Below are 19,021 nucleotides of genomic sequence, written 5' to 3' on the forward strand. Positions count from 1 at the left end.
TATTGATTATAATATTTTTCATAAAATAAAAATAAAAATCATGTCAGGGAATTATAAATATAAAAATTACTATCTAAACACTTTTGTACTTTCATCTTATATGTGTAAACTAAAGTTTAAAATCATATATTTTTTTTAACGTAATACAAATACCCTAGGTATTACGTAACTTTAAAGATTTTCATATTCCAAAGATAATCCTATCATAACTATATAATTATCTCATGTCAAAAAAAAATAATAATAATAAAGTTTAAAGAGAGAAGTTTGATTATAACTTTTTTTTAATGAAATAATACCCATCCTTGGGCATTAATTATATATGATTTATCATACCTTTATGGCCCCAATTTGTCAAGGTTATATATGCACTTCTGGCCGCATGCGTTATTTATATATTTTTTTATTTACAGAAATATATTATTTGTGTTTTTTTTTTAATTTTGATATTAAACTATATTGTTATAATTACTTCCACTATAAAAATGCAAACAATCAGTTAGTAAGGATTATGTGCTTGCAATATAAGTGAAAGTGGACACTATGAATATTAGAAACAGAGAATTATCATTTGGTATTTGGTTGAATGAAAACAAATATATTATAACATGTATAAATCAATTTTATAATAATAATAAATTTTATTTATTTATGTCTTCTATTTTCCCTCATTCACTGTAATTTGTACCACTTAAATAACCAACTTCTGTGAATATATATTTTAATATATAAATAATTGGAGTGGAGAATAGAAAACCAACAACAAAAGCAGCCATACTTGATTAATATATATATATATATATATATATTCATATTCAAAAGCTCATGCTTAATCTACTTAGGAAATCACAAACCTAGTTAACATTTTAATATATAAATGAGATTCATGCAATGAATAAGAATAGATTATAAATGGGAAGTGATAGAGCTTTGGATTCCTAAAATGAAGCAGGACAAAGATGTCATCTCAACTGTAAAAGCAAGTGTTTTATGGGTTACATCTCATGAAGACAATAAAAAGAGAAGGCACACTTCATATGAGACCACACCAAATTAAAAAAGGAACGGTGTCCACTATGTTTTGTTGTGCACTAGTGTAACTCAACAAGTATCAAAGCCAATGACCTCAGGGATACCCTACCAAATTTATTTTATAATAATGTTTAATTAATTATCTAAAAAAAATTACAATTATTTCAAAATATTATTGATTGTACAAACTACGAAGTTTATATTATTAACTAGAAATGTGTAAATTTAGTTTTTTATTTACTTAGATTACTATGAATACAACTGAAATATTAATTAATTATATCACTTTTATATAAAATGTTTTGCTATGAAATAATTTCAAACTTGTAATTTAAAAATAAATATTATATTTTTTCTTAATTAATACATAAATAAGTATTCATCCCATTTTTAGAATAAAGAAGACAGAAAAACCACTAGCACAACTTAAAGGTTTATATATGTCTCCTCAAATGGAAATTATGTTAAACAACTGTCGCATAATGTGAGACTCTACCTTGAAATTGAGAAACCAAAATGTACGAATCCATCCCGTTACAAGATAAAATAAATAGATATACATGAAATCCTTTCCCAACTCAATGATATATGAGTAGACCAAATGCCCCCACATGATATATATGATATTTGAGTGATCATTGATTAATTTTTATCAAATCTTCATATTTTTTTTAAAAAAATTATTTAAAAAAAAAAGGAAAGGCCAGCGAAAGATTGACACATAGTAAATGAAGCTAAGGGATTCCTCCCTCGTGTGTTTGCAGACTTTTGGTCTTGCATTGCGGCATCAAGCCCCTACAAAGTATGACAATTCCATGATACAAACCCCACTTTTACTTGATTAGCTTCCCTTTTCTTTATCTTTTCCATCCTCTCAATCATTAATGTCACCTTCTTGTTTTGCAACATTATCACTTCCTTCTTTGCATGATCATTTCTCACACGTGTGACTCTTTGCGAGTGTGCGCATGCATGAGTTTACGACTATAATTAGTCATGATGTATGCCATGACTTCTTTTTTCTTTCCTTAATTTAATTTGTTTTTCTTCTTTTCCTCTTTGCATGCAAACACACTCAAAATTTATTTTAATGGCTACATGAACCTTCTCCTTAGTTTATTGTTATGATTTAGTTATAGTGCTATTGAAATTATCAATTATCGATAAATAAAATTAACTAATTTAAAAAAAAAACACACATAAATAAACGCACCTCAATTGTAATCCATCACTTTTTTTTTTTTAAAAAAATATTAATAATAATAAATACATGGAAGCAGGACTACTTCTTCATTGTTCTAAAGGATATTCTCATCTATTTGTGCAAATTATTTTAGAAAACCTGTCCCAAGTTATAACTGGGATCAGCCTTCTTCAAGAGCAACCTAGAAGATGATGATGATGAAGTTCTTTATAGTACCCAATAATTAAACAATATTGAAATCAGAAAATCAAAACATTGAAATCATAAAGATGTCCAACAATTAATATATATATATATATATATTTCCCATTTTGTTCTCTCCTCTTGCAAACATAGTGTATATGTGTCACACAATAACACGCTCGCCAATAAGCACTGCCAGCGAATAAAAAACTAACTTGCAAATAAGAAGGCTTGTATATTTATTGTTTTGAGTTTTATTTATTAATTATAATAAATGTTTCAACATGCAGTAGTTGTACCAAATTTGCGCAATTTATTATGTGAACATTGATCAACTACGTCAAATATTAGAGACTATAATGTTTTATTGAGTAAATACTAATTTCAAGTTTTTTTTAATTATATATTTATGGTTTATTTAGTATCAAAGTTAAAATAAAATGGGTTAGATTATTATGTTGTTTTATAGGATCAATACCCTTATTTGAAGAGTTTGCTTTTGCAACCTAATTTTTTTTTGGAAAATATAGCCAAAAAAGAAAAAGTTTGAGTTTTAATAAGGATGCACACTAATCATTATCAAATTTAATTAGCCTATAGCTACAAAACTAATTAAAGATTTGAAATTAAAATATCTATTATTTAAATTAAAAAAAAACATATACAAACAAATATGTTTAAAAGTAACATTTGGCCACCTTCACATTGAAAAAATAGTAATTTTTTTGCTAAGTGAGAAATTAAATAATTAATTCCGGCTTTCAACATCTATTGAGAGGTGCTTTTTTCCCTAAAACTAAAATTGAAATCTAACATTCCCAACTTCCTCCAGTCAAAAAAACCTCTCTTTACTTCTCATTATTATTATTATTATTATTATTATTATTATTATTATTATTATTTTAATTTTATTTTTTTAATGCATTACATCACAATAATTCATGAATTTATTTATTTATTTATTTATTTTGGTTTTTGTCAATAAGATTGTCAGATAACAAATGTAGCTAGCATGTGATGGTGAAATGATTTCCTTAGAGTTTCAACTTTGTCTGTACAAAGTGCATCCACACCACATGTGTTGCACAATAATCATTCTCATTCTGATTTGACTCACAGCAACAACAATCCCCACAAATAATAAATACAATTTTATGAACAAATATTAAATTATCATAGGTTCTAACATTTTCAAATTTGTGAAACAATTTAATTTAATTTATTTTATTTCAATAACTATTAAATTTGTTTAATTTAATTTCATTAATATCAAAATAGCCTTTTGTAATTTTGTTATCTAGAATGTTAAAGAGTTAGTTTTTTTTTATTATGTATATATATATATATATATATATATATATATATATATATATATATATTTCTAATCCAACTATTTTAGAAGAAACTACTACTTAATGAAGTGGTAGTGCTAAAAACAGTTCCTCTTGCTATGTAGCTTCATTTTCTTGATGGCAGCCCCACTGGTTCATTTTTTTTTAAAATTAATTATGTAATAATTTTTTCCCTTGTTGTGAAAAAAGCTACATATCATTTAAAAAAAAACTTATAAATATGCCTAAAGAACCATAAGATGTGGTTAGGGTAAATAAAAAAAAAATGATAATAATGCAATGATTTTAAAGAAATAATCCTATTTCCATATCATTCATCATATGCTAGTAAAATAAAATATGCCTAGCTTTAGCAATACCAATAACTGAGCATCTAAAAAAGAAGTTCTGACAAAATTTAATAATTTTAACTAGCTCCTCAAGCTTTTGTTTCCTCTACTTATAAAGGTATACATAGTTGACAAAAACCAAATATTTCCCAGTAAAAAGATTTTTTTTTTACTCGAAAGAAAATTAATAATAGCTACAATGATATTAATAATAAAGTTAATAGATAAAAAAATACTTTTTTTTTTGTAAAAAACTATTTCATTTTAAATAAATCAAATCCATAAATAGAACTCAAGCTCACAATGAAAGATTTTTCAAATAATTTTATAACATATGTTACACAAACAAATTTGCAATTCAAGTTGATAGCACTTTGTGGGTTGATAACTTCAAGGGTAAAAGAAAAGTAAAAATTTCATCCTAAGTAAGGTGGCCCTGTTCATTAAAAACATGAATATTTGGAAAAAAATTAAATAAAAAAAGTCATATATATCTTTTCAGAAAAAAACCTTTTGAGTTCAATATAAATTCATATACCCAAACTCATAGAATGACTTGAATTAAAAATTCAAGCCTTTAAAAATTAACAATCAAACAGTTAGCTTGACAGCCCAAGATAAAAAAGAGATCATCAGGCAAGGAAAGGAAAGATATCAAATTAATGATTTGTAACATTCTTCCAAAAGTTAGAATATACAACCAAAACCATGCTTTCAATATAATAGAATTGGAAATAATGTTACTAAAATGAGTAACTAAAAAAGAAATTATACTTCTTTTTTTTTTTTAATTCAAGTGATGAAAAATAGCTATCATTCGCATTAATGGTGTTAATATTTGACATGAGCTACCAACCCAATCGTAATCTAATTAATTATTGGATGGGTTTGGTTGAATTTAGTTTGATTAACCCTTTTACGGTTCACCAATCAATCTACCAACATATTTAATAACATGTGTTACCTAATATATATATATATATATATATTAAAAAATTATCCACATTTTCCATAGGGCCTCTTACATGTTCCTTCTCCGAGATCGGGTTATAAAAGTTAGTAAAAGAACTACTTAAATATTTTTTTTAAATTTTAATAATTTTTAAAAAAATATATTATCCCATTAAATATTTTATGGACATTTATTCTACATTTATTAAATCATTGAATTTTTTTTGTGCATATATACATACAGTTCAAAAATGCTGTTTGATGAGCCTGCTTAGTATTAAATAATTGGTTAGGTAAAAACTTGACTAAGCCCAATATTACACACACATATACATATACACCCTCATAAATGGTATGCAAATATAATTATATAATTTTATATAAAAATAAATTTATTTACAAATGGTTGAAACTTGGATTATAAGAATAAAACATATTGATAATAAATCTATAAATATATAAAAGTTAAATACATAGAATATGCAAAGGTTAAATGAGTTGATGTAGCATTGAGGGATTGTGGAACTTCATCATTATTAAATGGGCCAAATCTAGATTGAACGTAAATTGATTGGATCAAAACTTGCGCCAACCCAAATCTGATTTGCCAAATATATTGACAGCCCAAGTTCACATCTCCACCTCAACATATAATATATAAGCTAGAAATCTCTCCAGTTTTGTCTTAAGAAAAGCTTCATGGCTACCACAGCTTTTATTCACACATCTTCAAAACCACTTCTAATCAAATTCAACCTATCTAATTGATACTCACTTTTAATCCTAATAATATACTACCATGGGTTTTGTAGATATATATATATATATATATATATATGGTTGTATCACCTCACATTAATAGCTGATGATAGAATGCCAAGCACAAGAAAATTATCTTTGGTTATGAACCAACAAAACATGGTAGAATTTTCTTTTAGTATTATACCAATAATAAAAATAATACCACATAATCTTAAAAAGTGAAGATGTGAATGCCCCTAATAAACTCCACAACTATGGGCCGTTGAACGTGTATCCAAGCCCATTACACTATTGACCAATATTGAATGCAAACAAAAGTTACAAAATTGAATAAACATCATCTCGCTATTACTACCTAAATTAAGATTCACATACAATTTTTGTCAAATAATAATAAAAAAAAAATGCACATACAACAATGGATCTTAAATTCGGATCATAGACTTGTTTTGCAGACTATTTTGCGTCAGTTTTAAACTAGTATTCATGAGCGATTTAAATCAGCTACTGTTTCCTCACATTAACTGTGAGCAACAAACTACAATTGGGTAGTAGACAGAAAACTATATTCGGAAATTAGATTTTACTAAGACTTGCTCATGTAGATTCAAAACTAACTCTGAAAACATTGTTACAAGATAAGACCTGTTGTGTTGACATTAAACCAAGACAAAAAGACTTACAAAAAACAAATTTCTCAACCAAGTTTTTACCAACACCCTCACAGGACAGACTCACTAAGAATGAACAGACTCCAATATGTATGAACACTCAAAAAACAAAAGACAAAAAAATAAAAACCATTTTCCCACACAGACTGACACCACAAATGATGAGAAGTCTCTGGTTTCATATACAGCAGATACCCATATCCTTAATCCACTTCTTCCATCTTGCTCTCCTCCTGCACGTATTCCTCCAAAGGAGGCATATCAACATCATCTCCAGCAGTCTCATCCTCATCAATACTTAGCCCCAGCTTCAGCATCCTGTGGATCCTCCCTGCAAATGTGTTGGGATCATCCAAACTAAACCCGGAAGTTAGCAGTGCAGTCTCATAAAGCAGCAACACCAAGTCCTTCACCGACTTGTCATTCTTATCTGCCTCAGCTCTCTTCCTAAGCTCTTCCATAATTCCATTCTCTGGATTGATTTCCATTGTCTTCTTGCTTGACATGTAAGAGCTCATGCTGCTGTCCCTCAGTGCCTGAGCCTTCATGATCCTTTCCATGTTGGCTGTCCAGCCATACTCGCCGGTAACTAAGCAACAAGGGGAATCCACAATCCTGTCAGAGACTACCACCTTCTCCACCTTGTCTCCAAGTATATCCTTCATTGTCTTGCAGAGTGACTCGAATGCAGCCTTCTTCTCTTCCTTTCTCCTCTTCTCCTCCTCGGTGTCCTCAAGCTTGAGACCCTCCTTTGTGGCAGACACAAGCTTCTTGCCATCATACTCTTTCAGTTGGCCAACTGCATATTCATCAATTGCGTCCACCATGAACAGCACTTCATAGCCTTTCTTCTTCAACTTCTCCAGGAATGGGGAGTTCTCCACGGCCTTCTTGCTTTCTCCAGTGATGTAATAAATATCCTTCTGGCCTTCCTTCATCCTGGTCACATAGTCTTTCAAGCTGGTCATCTCCTCTCCACTCTTGGTTGAATGGTATCTGAGAAGATCAGCCAACTTGGCCCTGTTCTGGCTATCCTCATGGATACCCAACTTCAAATTCTTAGAGAAGGCTTCGTAGAACTTGGTGTAGTCCTCCTTGTTCTCAGCGATCTCACTGAACATCTCCAGGCATTTCTTCACCAGATTCTTTCTTATAACCTTAAGGATCTTGTTCTGCTGAAGCATCTCCCTGGATATGTTCAGAGGAAGGTCATCTGAATCCACAACTCCTTTCACGAAGCTAAGATATTCTGGGATGAGCTCCTCACAGTTATCCATGATAAAGACTCTCCGCACATAGAGCTTGATGTTGTTCATCTTCTTCCTTGTATCAAAGAGGTCAAATGGAGCTCTCCTCGGCACAAACAGAATGGCCTTGAACTCAAGCTGCCCCTCCACTGAGAAATGCTTCACAGCCAAATGGTCCTCCCAGTCATTAGTCAGGCTCTTGTAGAAAGAGGCATACTCCTCCTTGGTGATCTCTTCAGGCTTGCGCAGCCAAATAGGCTTCTGCTTATTGATGAGAGTCCATTCATGAGATACCTCTTTCACCTTCTTCTTCTTCTTTGACTCCTCTTTCTCCTTATCTTCATCTACTTCTTCCACATCACCTTCTTCTTCTTTTTTGTTGTCCTCATCTTCATCATCACTGACCTCCTTCTCAGTGGTCTTCTCCGTCCAGAGATAAATGGGGTAGCTAATGAACTCTGAATGCTTCTTCACCAAATCTTTCAGCCTCCTCTCCTCAAGATACTCAAGCTACAAACAAACATTGAATTCAGTGATCCAGTCCCCATGCCATTATTAAGATCCAAAACAAAAGTTAACATTAGAAGCATTTCCATATATATACCTGATCTTCTTTGAGGAAGAGAGTGATCTTAGTTCCCCTGCCAAGGGGCTCTCCATTAACATCACGAGTGACAGTGAATGAGCCACCAGCTTGTGACTCCCAAATGTACTGCTCATCATCATTGTGTTTAGTAGTGACAATAACCTTCTCAGCCACCAGATACGCCGAGTAGAAACCAACACCAAACTGGCCAATCATGCTAACATCCGCTCCAGCTTGCAATGCCTCCATGAACTCCTTTGTGCCCGACCTCGCAATCGTGCCCAAGTTGTTCACCAGGTCTGCCATCGATAATTAAAACATAAGCAACAAATTCATAATTTCAAATTATAAGAGAGAAATTTTCTAAAAAAACCAATTTTTGCCCATTTTCAATCTCAAAGTGTAGTAATCTTGCTCAATCTATTCAAATGGATCACAACATTCATTTGGCAATTCATGCTCAACAACTCACACAGAGCTCAATGCAGACTATAATATTTTCTCTCTTCACAAATTAATTCACAAGTTAATTGAGAAAACAGAGAACATGAAACATTAATCAATCTCGGCAATAGTGGGATCAAACACTAAAATCACTACAGTTCGAAAACAAAAGATCAAAACATCAATAAACAATGAGCGAGAGAACAACATTGATGAAGAATACTCACCAGCCTTGGTCATGCCAATGCCACTATCGATGATAGACAACGTCTTGTTAACCTTATCCGGCACAAGCCGGATGAACAACTCTGGCTGCGCATCAAGCTTGCTCTTATCCGTCAAACTCTCATACCGAATCTTGTCCAAAGCCTACAAACCCAACCAAAACCCATCAAAACCTAACAATCAATCAATAAAAAAAAAATAATAATAAAAAACAAAAAGAAAATCACACATACATCCGATGAATTGCTGATGAGCTCTCGCAAGAAGATCTCCTTGTTGGTGTAGAATGTGTTGATGATGAGGCTGAGGAGCTGGTTGATCTCCGCCTGGAACGCGAAGGTCTCAGCCTCGGCCATCTGTACGTCCGCCATTCACGGTAAAGAATGAACGCAAAGAGCTTTCTAGGGTTTTAAAGAGAGGCTTCAATGGTTTCTCGATGAGAGAGATGAGAACTAGTGGGAGGTGTTTATATACTGTTCTCTGTTTCTAGGACCTTCTCTTCGGAAAGAATCGGGAGACGACGTGAAGATGGGGGAGAAGAGTCCGGAAAGGTTCTAGACAATTCTTCCAGTTGTGCCCCTTAACTGCCTTTAAGGTTTTTATATTTTCAAGTGGTTTAGTAGGGGTCTTTCGGGAAAGTTCTGCGGGTCTCTTTTATTTATTTATTTTTTAAAATAAAGTAAACATTATTTTTTTGGTTTTTATGATGGATTTAATAGTATTTTATTATTGAATTTTTTTTATAAGTGTGTTTAATTTTTTTTTTATCTTATCTAATTTATCCTATGCATGCTTAAATGTTGATAAATTTTTTTATTTTGGTTATTAGTATTAATTAAGGTTATATAATTTATTTTGCCTAATCTAATTTAAATAATTTCCTAAAACATATATTTAGTTATTTACTGGAAAAGACGACAAACCTAAATTTAAATATAACGTTTACCTAAGTCCCATGTTGCAAAAAACATAAGTATGAATTTCATGAATTACCTAATACAATTCGCATATAAAATTCATACTCTGTCCATTCGAAAATACAAGTTGTTTTAAGATTTTTTTTTTTCCCAAAATGATTATTATTTTATAATTCCAAGACAATATTTATTTATTTATTTTTTTAATTTTACTTTTTTTTTTAAAATTTTTTAAGTTATCTAAATGAATGTTATCATTAATTTTTGTGCAAGATCTTAAAACATGTATTTCAGAATAGAGGGACTAAAATATAGACTTAAAAAGACTATTTAATGTTTGATAGATTTTGTAAATGTATACATATAAAAAAGAAAAAAAAACTTCTTAAAAAACATATAAATAACACTGGAGGGAGTATTAATTTGTTCTATATGTGCTATATATTGGCTTTGATACATGTATTTATGACACCAAAAATTAAACCAAAAGAAAATCTTATTATGGTTAAATGGCTATGTACATGATGATCCATCGCTCCATGCAAAGCTAGAGAACTCTAGCTCATTGAGAGACGACGACAACAACAATAACGTGTGTATCTGTGTTTATGCTTTCTATAGTTGCTTCATTTATTTATTTAATTTTTTTTTAAGAAATCAGTAACGTAACGAAATTTTCTTTTCGGAAACCCATTGAAACTTATTTATTTATCTTTTAAATTTTCTTTACATGTACTATCATCTCACAATGGATAGCAAGTGATCAATATTACTGTTTTATTTATATTCATAAAATTATTAATATTTTGGATATAAGAGGTAAATAAAATCATCTTAAAAAATTAGAATATATATATTTCCAACATACTAACCTCTGGTCATTGCTACACCTTGACAGAGGAGGTCACCGATAGACAATTGTGAAGCCAAAAATCATTAATAAAAGGGGCGTAAATAACATTTAATAAACAAAAATTTAAATTTATTTAAAATTATATTATAGCACAAGTTAAATATGATATCTAGTTTTTATAAAATATATATTTTACATAAATAAGTATTAAAAATATCAAGAAGAACAAATTCATAAATGATTTTTTTTTAAAATTTTCTTATATTGAAAGTAACCGATGATTTCATATCTACACAATTAAATATATTTTTATTAATGTACTTATATGTGAAGTATATGAGACTTCACAATTTTATGATGAACCAAACAAGGTCCGGAGATGATATTAGTAGGACATTAAAAGAAGTTTATCTTCAAATTAAACTCTCTAAAATTAAATTATTTTTTCATGTTAAGGGTCTAAGAAAATTAAATGTTTAGTTTCATACTAAAACCTGTAAAGTTAATATATACACACACATTTTTTTATATTAATATACAAAATTCAAAATTTATTTTCATATTTAAAAAATATACATTATTAAACATATATAATTTTTTTGAAAAAGAATGGGACAACTATCCCCCTCTTTTTTATGTGGCTTTTGTGACTGCCAACATGTGGAGCTCTTGTAAAGGTGGCATTTGTGAGGACAAAGGAAATTAATAGAATAAAAATTATAAATTTGAAAAATATATATGATTTTATTATGTACGAGAAATTTTATAGGAATCTAGTGGGTGTTTGAAAGTTAGCTCTACTTGGCCATTTTCCCATATTTTTATTTATATATGCAACCCATAAAAATAAGAAATTAGACATATATTTTTGTAAAATTACACTTGGTAGATGTACATATTGTAATGAATTTAGAGGTTAATTTTTATCTTTTACAATTAAATTTTTTATTATATTAGAATATTATTTTATTTTAAATTTATTTGATTCATTAGTAAGCTTTATGTCTCTATCTATAAATTTAATGTGAATCTTCCTGAGATTTGTGAAATTATGAATTTTAATAAACTATGTTTTATTTATGATATATTTATTTATTTTAATTGGTAGCTAGCCTTGTATATCTTGCTGTTCAAATAAATTTTAAAATTAGATAAATAAAATTTAAATTTATGCAGGTGACTCGGCACACAGAATTAGTTACGGATATTATAAACTTTGATTTATTTTTGTTTTGGATAAATTAATATGGATATATACTTATAACGCAAGCAATTATCCCACTAAAATTGTAATTTTGGTGAGAAATTTAAATATCTTAAAAAGGGAAAATTGGTTATAAACCCCTCAAAAGTTCTAAAATTGTATATTTACCCTCAGAAGAAACATAATTGAATATATACCCCTAAAAAATATTAGTAATTGAGGATATGCCCCTACATTTAGATTTTGTTAATCAAACTCGATTAACTATGGTTATAACTTGGATTAAGATATACAAAAGGTCCAAAATAACCCTTGTACAACTTAAAAAATACTATATACAAAGGGTATAATGGTCATTTTATATATACATTGTTTGTTAATGGATGGGTTTTCAACTAATTTGAACCCCAGGGGTATATTAGCAATTATATATATTATTCAAGAGTATGTATACAATTAACTTTTATTCAGGGGTAAATATGTAATTTCAAAATTATTCAGCGGTACACCTGCAAAAACCCCTAAATTTTTAAAAATATTAATAAAAAAATATCATCAATCCCTCTTCTTCAACTCAAGAATCGGTGCATTCCATTCTCACTTTCCTCTAGAGATGGCAATTTGTACCCTACCCGACGGGTATACAGATGCAGATGCGGTCGAAAGAGGGTATTACCCTCTTTGACCGGGACTGCATCTGATACTGGTACTACCCGTTGGTTTTTTTGAGCTGCAGGGTCGGGTGAGGGTATGCCCTCACCCCTACCCTGCACCCTTACCCCTTACCCTTACTCGTTGAAGAGGTGCAGGGTGAAAACCCATCACCGTACCCTTACCCTCTCATATATATATATATATATATATATATATAATTTTTTATAAAACTAAACATTTACTCACAATTTACTCAATATCTATTTTCATAGTGATTAATTTGAAAATAATACTTCAAATTTTCTCTTAATATATTATTTTAAATTTTATTTAATTTCTATATTTATATTTGATATTATTATCAAAATTGAATTTTAGATATATATTAAGAATCATAATTAAATTAAAAAATAAACAAATATAAAAATTATTAGAACATCATGAAAAATAAGATACTAATAAAAAATCAATTGGATATAACTTATGAGAATTACTTATAATGTTTTTTATATTCAAAATATTACTAGATATTTATAAAATTTGAAGCTATATAAAATATAAATAGTAGATATATGAAAAAATTTTAAACAAAAACCAAGATGGTTAAACATGAACAAAACAAAAGGTAGAGTTACCATTGAGTCCTAAATAGACGTCATTTTTATGTGATTATATAATTTAAGATAAGCAAATATATATCAACTTGTAATTTTGAATTTATGGATGTGTTTAAAGATTGTAATATAATGTATAATTAATTTATTTTTATTATTATTTAAATTTAATTCGATAATTTGAACAACGGGTAAGCGGGTACCCTGCGGGTATACCCGTACCCTGCGGGTAAGGGTAAGGGTATGATTTTTTTTACCCTGAAGGGTACGGGTAAGGGTACGGGTATGGGGTAGGGGTTACGGGTACGGGTAAGGGTTTTGGCATACCCTACCCATACCCTACCCGTTGCCATCCCTACTTTCCTCTCTTCAATTTTTTGCCTTTTAATTTCTAATTTCTTATTCTAATTATTATATAATCTATACATACTATTAAAGTAGATGTATAATCTACTCTGACAGTGTTTCAAAAAATAATTTTAATTTTTTTAATAATATTTAAGTTTTTATTTATATTATTTATAATATTAATAATTAAAAAACATTAATTACACCTAATTATTTATGTAATAAATGTCCATAAGACCTTTCAAATCCAAAGTATAAAATAATTTATATGGTATGAATTGTTTAATTATATTATTTTATATATGATATTGCCTCAAAACTCCTCACAAAATTTTAAAAACTCTGATATGAAGTAGAAGAAAATGCTTAGTAATATTATTGATCTTGTTGATTAAGGTTATTCTAACCCTTTATTTGCAAAAGTTTTTTTTTTCTTTTTCTGAAATTATAGACAAGTTATGAGTTTGTTTTTTTATTAAAAAAATGAAATACCAAATACATTATTAGAGGTGTGATTAGTTAATTTTTTTGTACATAAAATCTCACCTAGAGTCAAAATAACATGAATAAGACACTTGATTAAAGACAACAATCAATGATGATACATAGAAAGCTAGGAGCAATACTGTTGTGCCTGATGAAGAGGAAAATATTGAAAAATAATGTTTGTGTTCCAGTTAGACAATAGTATTAAACCTATTGATGAAAACCACATTATTTGGGTTTCTTGTAATTTTAAGTTCCCAATAGCTTGCTCTAAGGTATAACAATGAATTTATTATACCTCTTTTGAGACCTTATGAACCTCAACTCAACTCTTTTGTTTACCACATGGACATTTTGTGAAAATTATATATTGTGATCTTTATTGTTTAGATGTTAATACAATATGAACTTGTATGATTTAGAAAAATTCTTAACCTCGTATTTAGAAAGTCACCAAGTTTGGTGCACACATTTTTATTATTTGACAGTTAAATATTTCTTTTTCGTATTTTTGGTAGTAATTTTTCAAGAATGGTTTTGTGATTTTTGAGTTTATGCACCTCCTTGTTTAGTTTTCAATGTTCTTAAAATCAAATGTTTTTTTTAAGTATGTATGTGCATAGTTGAAGTTTTTGCCCGATTCACCAAGGAGTTTTTTGGTTGCTTTTGGCAATGGTAAGAATTTTTTATTTTTAAAATTTGATGTTTTGTGATTTTATTGGATTTAAAGGGTGCAATGGAAAAAAAATTTAAAATATTTTTATTTTAAGTTAAAAAAAATTAAAATTTTATTTTATTTTATTAATATTAAAAAATTTTAAAATATTTATCATGTCATCATATTTAAATTTTATTTTTTAAATATGCTGAGGTGGCTCAAAGAGTAGGGCATATATCTATATATTTTTAAAAATAACAGTTTTTTAAAATTTTTTAAATATATTTTAAAATTTTTAAAATATATCTTTAGATGATAGCTGGCTTTTGATATGACAATTTTTTAATATAAATTTTTAAAAAACCATGAAAATTAAAAAAAAAATTTGCAATAAAAAAAATTCACGCTCAGAAGGCATAGATAATTTTTTTCTTCTCAAAATAACATTTTTTTTAAATGTTTAAAGATATTCTTAATCTTTTTAAAAAATATGTCAGATTGGCTTCTGATACGGTAACTTTTAAATTTAATTAAAAAAATCACGAAAATGTCACAAAAAACACGCACAATTATGTTGGCTCACATTTCCGAGTCATTAATTTCTATTTCGATTTACCTGCCAAATATTTCTAATATATAGTAATACTATGGATTTAAAAACTTGCTATACAACTCCATTATGTGCAAGTTTTTGTTATATTTATATTTTTTTAAAGAGGATATACTTCAGACCAGTATTCATGTTCTCAGAATTACATATAACCTTTTTGAATAATAGCATCAATGCCCTTTTTTTATGAATATAAACAGATCTAAACAAGACTTTGAACCCGGATGTACTAGATATATATACAGTATGAGAATTTTGTTTTTTATATATATATACAGTATATATGTACAGTATATATACAATATATATACAATATAAACATATAACCTTTTGTTAATAGTTATAACATTGATTTTGTTTTTTGTTTTTTGTTTTTTTTGTTTTTGGTAATTTTTTTTTTTTGAAATCTTAAATTATTGCCAGTTTTATTTGGCAATTAATTACCTTTGGAAGGTTCAAATTTTTCTTCAATTAAATAACTTTGTGTCCGTGTTATGTTCCCACATTTAATTGAATTGAAATTACATGTGAAAGGCAAGGCGGAGAGGAATGATGATCACGAAGATTTGAATTTCAATGGCCACCTGGACATCCAAGAAAGGTTGATGAAGAATCAGGGAGATGGAATGGTTAGTGGCCAGGTAGAGACTCAAGAGTTGGTGGATCCAAATCATATAAAAGGTATTCAGACATCATCATTTGGGTGTGAAGAGCCATTCCCAAATGGACACATGGATGGTCAGATGCGTGAAGTTGTTACAGCATCAATGGCTGATACAAGCGAGGGACGAGCGATCAGAGAAAGGCACTTGAGATCTCGATTGAAAGGGTATGTTCTCATAGGTAGAATGGGGGATATAAGAAGAGGAGATGGTGGAGGATTGGGGGATATTGAAGGAGTAAATCAAAAGTGAGGCCTTGCCGCAAGGAGGGATGATGACCTTGGATCATCTTGGATGATTAGAGGTTTTTCTTTGTTTTGCTAATAATTGTGAGAGATTTAGACTCTTTTTTTTCTGCTTTTATCTGAATGCTTGTTATGAGATTGAAGATCTGAGGATCTATACTGATTTGATTGATTTCTTGTTGAAACTTGCCTATATAGTGTTTGATTTAATGTAAAAGTGAGCTGTGAGCTCTTAGTGGGTGCGGTTATGCAATGCTTATTGAATTCTATTGAGAAATTCATTACAGTCCATCTTTGCAAATTATAAATGTTCATGTTTTATCTTCTTACTTGTGAACTTAGCTGAAGTTTATCACTGATCTGATACACTGGATGACTTAATATAGTTCCTCTTACAATCTTTTTCAAAAAATGTGCAACAATATTTAGTATATGCACATTTTACCTAAAAATATAATTGTTAATATATTTCAGCTCATCGTAGCAGGTGGACCTGAGTTGTTGTTGAGAAACCCTTTGGAAAGGATCTAAGTTCTGCAGAAGGAGACTTATTTGATGAATGACTTTACTGTATTGATCACTACTTAGCATCTAAGTTCTATAGAAGAAAAATCTAAGCTCCTAGAACTCTTTAAAAAATAATAAAAAAAAAAACTTGAGTAATGGTTTCAATTGGAAGAATTGTCTCTTACCCCATGATTAATGAAGTATTTACTGGTGGTATTTTGGTTAGAATTTATTTGTGACATGGTTTTGCAGTTGATGAGAAGGTAAAGAGCCTTTTTTTCCCCTCCCTTTCACTAGTTGGATTTCTATTGTTGTTGATTGAGATGGTGCAAGTTTGTTGTTTGCTGTTGTTAGTCCATGTGCAAACCTAACCTTTTTTTTGTTCTTAACGTGATTGGCATTTAGCAATGTTTTCAGAATCGGATCGGTAAGTGAACCGGCCAAGCAACCGGGTCATGGGTCAATCGATTGGACCGGATAACCCAGTTTGGTCGAACCAGATGATGTAATAATTATATATATGTATATATATACATATATATATTTTCCAAAAATTCTAAACTCACATATATATTCCAAGTATAATTTAATCTAATCACAAAAAACTACACCATATATAAGATCCTCCTCCCTAGCTTTAAAATAAAATTAGTGAAAAAATTTATAAATAATTTTTTTTTATTATGTGGACTGATATGCAATGAAAAAGAAGAACAAGTTGAAAAATAAAAATGGAATCAAGAAGAAGAAGAAGAATTGCTTGAATACCAGAGAAAATACTAGAGAGAGAGAGAGAGAGAGAGAGAGAGAAGGGTCTCTGATGGTAACTTAGAATGGAATCAAGGAAAATCTTTGAATGAACTTGGAGTTGGAGAGAGCAAGCATCTTCTGGATAGCAAAGAGAGAGAGAGGTAGGTGAATTGAAGCTCGTGAATTGAAGTTTAAGCAAAACTTTAAAACGGGGTTCAACTAGGGATGGCAATAATCTGTCCGGACTCGCCGGCCCGGTTTTGTCCGGCCCGGAATAAAAAGGGTTTGGACATAAGGTTTGCAAATGCGGGCCGGGTCTGGACATGGCTTGGTTGTCCGGATTTAAATCCGGGCCGGGTCCGGACATAGAAATTCGGACAATTGGACCCTTTTAACCCCTAAAACTTTAAAAACCCACAACCTTAGGCCCATTTGTTTTAAGCCCATTCTTCTAAAAACTTTAAACATCTATTGTTTTTTCTATTAAGACTTAGATTTTTCTATAATTTGAGTTGAGTTTTAGATTATTAATGTTTTTTTTTACATTTAATGTGAATTAAATTATTTTTGTATAATTTAATATTTGAGCGAACTTAAAAATAACTTATAGAATTCGGAAAAATTTGGACATCCGGACAACCCGGTTTTAAAATAAACCGGGTTTGGACATACCAAGTTTGTCCGGATTTAAAACCGGGCCGGGTCCGGACACAAGTTTTTCTATTTATATTAGTAGTTGTCCGGACCCGAATTTTTGCCACCCCTAGGTTCAACCCAGTTCTGGTCAAACCGGGCGGTTCGCCAGGTTTAACCAGGTTGACTATAGTCAACCAATTCTATAGAACCGGACCGGACTGCCGGTCCGATCCGGTTCTAAAAACATTGGCATTTAGAAGCTTGGGTACTGGCCTACGTTTACAATTTAGGAAGAAGAATTTCATTTGAAAAGCCACAGTTACTTAAAAAATTCATCACGCTAACCAATAAAGTTAATTAGTTAAAAACAACTAATTAGTCTTGGATAAACTCTGTACTGAAAAATCCTGCCTCTGTATCATAAACTCAACAGCTTTGCTGTATTAAGCGAAAATTAAACTCCAAATATAAACCTTAATGGTGAAACCCAAATGCTAACTCGATTGAACACTCAAAATTCAGCAATTTTCATTCACGAGCCTTTTCGGTGCCTTTTCTACTCCAAGAATTATTTTGGATTGCATTGTTACAGAACAATAAAGACATTATTGATTAATCACTAAAAAATAAGGACAATAAAGACAATGTTTTTTTTTTTTCTATTTTTTGTATGTTGATCATAAAATACCAAATAGAGAAGATAAAATTCTACTGTACAATCTCTGACAAGTGTAATGCTCTCCAATCCACAGAAAAATTCCCATCATAATCATCATTTCCTTCACTAGAGGAATTGTCACTTGAAACCTTGTCCATGGCCAAAGCTGCTGGAGGTTCCTGCTCTCTGGTATATGTTCACTTGAATCCTTCTTGTCCATGGCACTGCATGCA

The 19,021-nt window shown here is 29.9% G+C and overlaps 1 protein-coding gene across 1 annotated transcript; it reads right to left on the bottom strand.

The window, feature by feature from the left end:
* Positions 1-6,389: 6,389 nt before the first annotated feature.
* LOC120272104 (heat shock protein 83) lies at positions 6,390-9,475 on the bottom strand. Its single transcript, XM_039278848.1, has 4 exons — positions 9,220-9,475; positions 8,989-9,130; positions 8,336-8,616; positions 6,390-8,241 (listed from the first exon to the last, which is right to left on the bottom strand). Exons 1-4 carry the CDS (start codon positions 9,355-9,357, stop codon positions 6,688-6,690), a joined length of 2,115 nt encoding a protein of 704 aa, XP_039134782.1. The 5' UTR covers positions 9,358-9,475; the 3' UTR covers positions 6,390-6,687.
* Positions 9,476-19,021: the final 9,546 nt, after the last annotated feature.

The sequence above is a fragment of the Dioscorea cayenensis genome, chromosome 11 (assembly GCF_009730915.1).
Source record: "Dioscorea cayenensis subsp. rotundata cultivar TDr96_F1 chromosome 11, TDr96_F1_v2_PseudoChromosome.rev07_lg8_w22 25.fasta, whole genome shotgun sequence".
NCBI lineage: Eukaryota > Viridiplantae > Streptophyta > Magnoliopsida > Dioscoreales > Dioscoreaceae > Dioscorea > Dioscorea cayenensis.